Source organism: Peromyscus leucopus, chromosome 13 (genome assembly GCF_004664715.2).
Source record: "Peromyscus leucopus breed LL Stock chromosome 13, UCI_PerLeu_2.1, whole genome shotgun sequence".
Lineage (NCBI taxonomy): Eukaryota > Metazoa > Chordata > Mammalia > Rodentia > Cricetidae > Peromyscus > Peromyscus leucopus.
In genome coordinates, this window is record NC_051074.1 from 2,714,756 (window position 1) to 2,721,422 (window position 6,667).

Below are 6,667 nucleotides of genomic sequence, written 5' to 3' on the forward strand. Positions count from 1 at the left end.
AAGACCTGGCCCTGCCAATAAATGATCACCATCATAATTACAATGTTGTCATAAACACATTGAATTTTAGAATTAAAAAAAAGGATCTTTGTGATAGTCAATTAATCCCAAGCCAGAATGTTTGTTAGAAACAAGTGTATATTGGTTACTTTCTCATTCCTGGGACAGACTCCCTGGCAGAACTCAGTGTGAGAGGATATAGTTCATCATGGTGAGAGAAGCATGGTGGAGTTTGGGGCAGCAGGAGTGAGTGCCTGGGGCTCCTCACGTCTCAGAAGACTAGAAAGTGGAGTCAGGAAGCAGGCCCAGGCTTTGACTCCCAAGGCTTGCCCTTATGTCTGCCAGCTGTGCCTTACATTCCAAAGAATCATAAGCTCCCAAAACAGTACCACCATCTGGGCACTAAGTATTTAAACACAGAAGCCTGCAGGGACATTACACATCCGAACCATGGTGAAATGCTTATCAGAAACTTTACCATGATACTGTCTTTATCATTCAAGTTTTTTGTTACTTTATTTTTGATGGCATTTTGTTTTGTTTGATTTTTTTTTTTTTTTTTTTTTTTTTTTTTTTTTTTTGAGATAAGATCTTACTCTGTAGTCCACTATGGCCTAGAACTCATTTTGCAGCCCAGACTGCCCTTGAACCAATGGGCAGTCCTCCTGACTAGGGCTCCTCAGTGCTAAGATTATAGATGTGGACCTATAATGTTAGTCCTGACCCAGATTTTCTTAAATCTGGAAAGCTAAATCCTGACCAATAGACCAACCCATGCAAGATATCCAGATCTTGAGTCTGTTGTTTGAAATATAGATGAGATTTCCAGATCATCCATGGGAGTAAGTTTATTTTTTATCAAGCCAATGATGAATTGAAAACAACTCTAGTTTTGGTTGTGAGCCAAGGTGTTCCTGACTAGATTATCAGCTTAGACAAAAACAAGAAATGGAAACTGTTATGTGGTGGTTTGAGCTGAAGGTGGGCATGACTGGGTTTGTCTCCCGGCTCTTTTGTTTAGTAGTGTGACTTAGTAACTCCTTTGCATTTCATTGTCTTTTTTTTGTTTGTTTGTTTTGGTTTGGTTTTGGTTTTTCGGGACAGGGTTTCTCTGTGTAGTTTTGGTGCCTGTCCTGATCTCGCTCTGTAGACCAGGCTGGCCTCGAACTCACAGAGATCCGCCTGGCTCTGCCTCCCGAGTGCTGGGATTAAAGGCATGCACCACCGCCCAGCTCATTTCATTTTCTTTAACTGTAAAATTCGTACAGTAATTGCCTCTACTCTAGTGAGACCATGAGGGAGGCATTTCCAGGTCAGTTCCAGTTTGATTGTCCTAGGTGCAGGATTTCTTCAGGTTGATGCAGGTGCTCTCAAGTTTGGTAGAGGTGACTATATGCATTTGTGAATGTATTAAGTTTTGTGCATTAAAGGAGTATATTTTATATTATGTGAATTATTTCTTATCTTAATAAAAGACCACTCCTTCATATGTACATTGAAGAAAGAAATTGCCCTTTAACCCACTCCATACTCTCAATGACAAGGTCATCAATGTGTTCCTCAGATGGTGCATTTTAAAGAAACACTGAAGCTTGGTGACTCATTCCTCTAATCCCAGCACTTGGGATACTGAGGCAGGTGGATCTCTGTGAGTTGGAGTCTGAGCTCCAGGCCAACCACGGCTACATACTAAGACTCCATCTCAGTGCCCCCCCCTCCAAAAAAAAAAAAAAAAAAAAGCACTATGATAATGTCTGTATTCTGCTTCAGCAAGAATTCACCATCTTAAGTTCTTAATAGCCTTTTAGACAACCTGTCTTATCTTCTCCTTAGTGAATGAATCAGCATTAATCAATCTAAAATGTGGTATGGTTATAAACAGCTTCTGGTTATGTGGATTGTGTAGCAGAGTGTGAGTGAGATCATTAGTTCTGGTGAGCATATTGTAGAAGTTAGAACCCATAGCTAGAGGTTTCCAGAAACTTGGAAGTCCTCTTCTGAGTGGATATTTTATTCTGCTTGGAGGTTCATCTCCATTTGCTCCACCAGGAATTCACATAAACTTTTAGGCCATGGAGGATGAGGGCAGTGGTCATATTCTCTGATGTTCTTAGGCTGTTGGTAATCAAGGCAGAGTCCATTCATAGAAGAAAAGCAAACTGTTTAAGGGAGAGAGCTGTAAATTCTTTACTTTGGTGTGAGTGCATGTGCACCTTTAATCCCAGCATTCAGTGGCAGAGGCAGTGAATCTCTGTGAGTTCGAGGCCAGCTTGGTCTACAGATCGAGTTCCAGGACAGGCTCCAAAGCTACACAGAGAAACCCTGTCTCTGGAAGAAAAAAAAAGGAAGGGGAAATGGTCTAGAAATTCTTGAAGGCACGCCAGTTTTATAGCATGGCAGGGCAGAGTCTTGATGAGTAAAATCAGATTAGGTCAGGTGCAGAGATGCTTACCATGTGAGCCCTCTGACTAATGTCTGTGGGCTTCTTTCCTTCCCAGTAATGTGCTTTGTAAAGTTTGCTTTTTCCAGATGTGCCTTGCTGACTGATTTGATTACAGAGAGCAGCTTTCCATTTCCTTTGACACAGGCAAGCAAACAGAATAAGATTAGCACGCCAGAGATGGTTGACTAGTTTGGTGTTTGAATTTACCATCAGCTAATAGGCTGGGAGAGGACTTAATGGAATTGCCACTATAGCCTGCTTTCCTTTGTCTTTCCATCTGGCTTTTCATTACTTACATCACAGTGGTTTCTAGATTACAGTGAAAACACTCAGATGTCTGTTGTATTTATTATTTTCTCTGACAAGTATTATTTTCTGTGACCTTCTGGAATTGCTGGAGGGAATTTTATTTGTAGATTTTCTTGACTCACACAAATAAAATAAACTAGAGTTCTTCAAAAACTGTAATATGGGCTGGGGAGATGGCTCAGCCATTAAAACCACAACAGAAAACTATAATATACATTCATATCAAAGGTCTAGGGGTCCTTGTTACTCTTCCAGAGAGCTCGGGTTCTGTTCCTCAGACTCCCCTAGCAGTTCACTGCTGTCTGTGACTCCGGTTGCAGAGAATGCAGTGCCCTCCTCTCCTAGCCGCCTCAGCTACTACACGCATAGTACCCAGAGAGTCATACAGACAAAACACCTGTACACATAAAACAAATAAAAATCTCTTCAAAGGTTGAAGGGTGGTCTCCAGGTTGGGGTTAGTTTTTCCACATTTTAAACAAGCTCTGGAGTGGTAAAGTTGCCAATCCAAAACCGCTGTCTTGAGTAGGGCAGGAAGGTAGTAGAGTGCTATGTTGAGACAGTGAACATTCTACTCACAGTCGGACGGACGGAGGTTAAGCATCATTTCTTTGGCTGGGACACACTTCTTCCTTTGTGTGGGGTGCGACATGCACATAGAGCTGTGTCGTGTGGCCCACCGTGCACTGGTTAAGTTGGCCGTCCTCAGTAGAGAGGAGCTGTTCAGTGCTGGTGTGATTCTCCCAGCACAGGCAGTGTTGAGGTCACTCAGCAAGCGCCCACTCCAGATGGCAGAGCGAGCATTGTGGAGTATGAGTAGGGCTTACTCTGTTTTCCTCTCTGTGTGTGCAGCTCTCCATTGGAGGCATCATAATCCTGAAAGACACCAGTGAAGACCTTGAAGAACTTGTGGAACCTGTGGCAGCACATGGCCCCAAAATTGAAGAGGAGGAGCAAGAGCCAGAGCCCCCAGAGCCATTCGAGTATATTGATGATTAAAGACCAGGGGTGAGTGTTCATCAGTCACTTCTGAAGGAGAGCAAGAACGTTGTTCTGCTTCTCCCCCTTCTGTTTGCTCCTCATTTACCCAAATAGCATCAAAGTTCACCTTTCTCGCCCATCTGCACATGTGCACTTGACTTTCTTTGACTTTGTGCTGTAACACTCTGCTGGCTCCTCAGAGCGACTAGTCTGCAGACTGTTCTTCAAAGTCTGAAGGAGGCCGGGCAGTGGTGGCGCACGCCTTTAATCCCAGCACTTGGGAGGCAGAGGCAGGCGGATCTCTGTGAGTTCAAGGCCAGCCTGGGCTACAGAGCAGGATCCAAGACAGGCACAAAGCTACACAGAGAAACCCTGTCTCGAAAAACCACACACACACACACACACACACACACACACACACACACACACACAAAGTCTGAAGGAGGTAGGGAGCTGGCCCCAATGAGAAAATAATAGCTAAACAAAAGCCAGGCAGTGGTGGCATATGCCTTTAATCCCAGCACTCAGGAGGCAGAGGCAGGCAGATCTCTGAGTTCAAGGCCAGCCTGGTCTACAAAGTGAGTTAGATTTCAAAAAGACAAAACAAAACACAAAGCTAAACAAAGCCAGGCATGGTGGCACATCCCTGTGAGCCAACACTGGGATATGGAGATAGACAGAACAGCAGTTTCAAAGCCAGACTTGGCTATGTAACAGGGTGCTACTTGTTTCCCAGCCAGAACAGCTGGAATGTCCTTAGTGATAAAGGTGATAGATTGATGTACATTCTTGTAAGTTCCTAGGTCAGCCATAGTTAGTGAACCAGTATTCATCCTTAGGTCATGCTCTTTTTTTTTTTTTTTTTTTTGTTTTGTTTTGTTTTTGAGAAAGAGTCTATATGTAACCCTAGCTGTCCTGAAACTCACTACAGATCATGCTAGCCTTGAACTCACAGAAAGCTGACTGCCTCTGCCTCCTGAGTGCTGGGATTAAAGGCGTGCGTAGGTGTAGGCTTCCGGCTGATTGCCCTCTCTCTGTCCTCTTGGCAATGATTCCAGCACTGGGTCGTCAAGTACTCTCTAGAGCTATTAGACATCTGGTGTCCTTAAGACACAGGACCTGTAAAGACCCTGGGGTCAGACTACACCACAGACACTTCTCTGCTGCAGGATGAAAGATGATTCCGCAGTTGTTTAAAACATAGGTGGGGTGGGAGGGGCTGGAGAGACGGCCCAGCAGTTAAGAGCACTGCCTGCTCTTGCAGAGGATTTGGATTCAGTTCTGTAACTCCAGCTTCAAGGGACTCGACACCCTCACATGAACTTACATGCCAGCAAAACAATGAAGTAATAAATTATTTTTAATAAAGGAATTCTTAGCTTCTAAAACTTGAAATAATCTTAATTATGTGAAACTGTCACTCTTTCAATTCCCTTATTTTCTTTTATAATCATCACCTATTTGAAAACACATACAAAAAATACATAATGATTTCTTTAGTTTCACTGACCTATCAGACATTTTCAGAAAAATACGAGTTTGTTTTACTCTTTAAAGAAAGTAGGAAGCCAGGGGGATGGTCAGAGGGAAGTAAAGGTTCTGCCTTTACCGAGCCTGACAACCTGAGTTTGATCCCTGGACCCATGGGTGGAAGGAGAGCACTGATTTTTGCATGTAATCCTCTGGCCACCACAGGCATGTTGTTCACACAGGCACCCACGTAATACAGACCCACACAAAAAAGAAAGAAAATAGGAGCTGTATCGTTTGCTGCAGTGGTATAAAAAATGCATTCAGGGTTGAGGGTGTAGCTCGGTGATAGAGTATTTATTGGCCCTACACAAGGTCCTGAGTTCGGCAACACACACAAAATGTACAAGTTGCAAATCTAGCATAGTGCATACATTGATTAGCAATTAAAGACTGAAACCCTGCCATTAATTAGAAAATAAAACCCTGCCTCAGAGAATGGATTGGCAAGTGGAAGGTTTGTTTGAAGTGCTCTGCTTTTCACTGCTTTTCTGTCAGCCTAAGCTTTACTGGACCAGCATGCTTGTACTGTGATCTCTCAGCCTTTCCTACAGCCTTGTGAGACCAACCCGATTGTGTACTTCCAGACAGAGTGGCTTAGAAGTACACAGCTAGAAGTTGAACTCTTGAAGTTTTTTGCTTTGCTTTGCTTTGCTTTGCTTTGCTTTGCTTTGCTTTGCTTTGCTTTGCTTTGCTTTGCTTTGCTTTGCTTTTTCTGTGTAGTTTTGGTGCCTGTCCTGGATCCACTCTGTAGACCAGGCTGGCCTCAAACTCGCAGAGATCCACCTGGCTCTGCCTCCACTGCCTGGCAGAAGTTTTTTAAAGGGTGAATTAGGAATTTGGAGAGTAGAGAGAGCATCACAAACTGGCATAACAGGGCCACAGGTGCAGAGTGGAGCTGGGTTTAAATTCCACCTAATAATTAAAAAAAAAGTTTGAGAATAATGAACAATACCAACTTCTGCCACTTTCTCTTTCCCAGAATTTCACCTGCTCTATCCAGATGTCTATCCGGGCGCATACTCACATGTCTGTGAGGGAACCCACGCTAGACCTACTCGATGCACGCATCATAGCCTACGCTGACCTAAAGAACCTGTGTCCTGAGTCTGTGGTTGAGAAGAAGATACACGACTGTTTAGTGTGCTCTTTCACAGAATTTGGTTTTCAAAGAAATATATTAAAATCTCCAGATCAACAAGACTTTAGTTGATTGGCTTTTCTTCTTTTCTCTCTTCTTGTTGTTATTTTTGTTTTGTTTTGTATTTTTGAGGCAAGGTCTCATTGTGTGTAGCCTTGGCTGTCCTGGAACTCACTATGTAGACCAGGCTGACCTTGAACTCACAGAGATTACCTGCCTTTGCCTTCTGAGTGCAGTTGATTGTTTTCAACCTGTTTTTTTGT

At 43.3% G+C, this 6,667-nt stretch overlaps 1 protein-coding gene across 1 annotated transcript in view; it reads left to right on the top strand.

Moving 5' to 3' along the window:
• Positions 1-6,466, top strand: part of Psmd1 (proteasome 26S subunit, non-ATPase 1) — a 79,381-nt gene extending 72,915 nt beyond the window's left edge. The window contains exons 24-25 of the mRNA XM_028876220.2: positions 3,605-3,760; positions 6,246-6,466. Coding sequence (XP_028732053.1) covers positions 3,605-3,751 — 147 coding nt within the window. The 3' untranslated portion in view covers positions 3,752-3,760; positions 6,246-6,466. The remainder of the gene's footprint in view (positions 1-3,604; positions 3,761-6,245) is intronic.
• Positions 6,467-6,667: the final 201 nt, after the last annotated feature.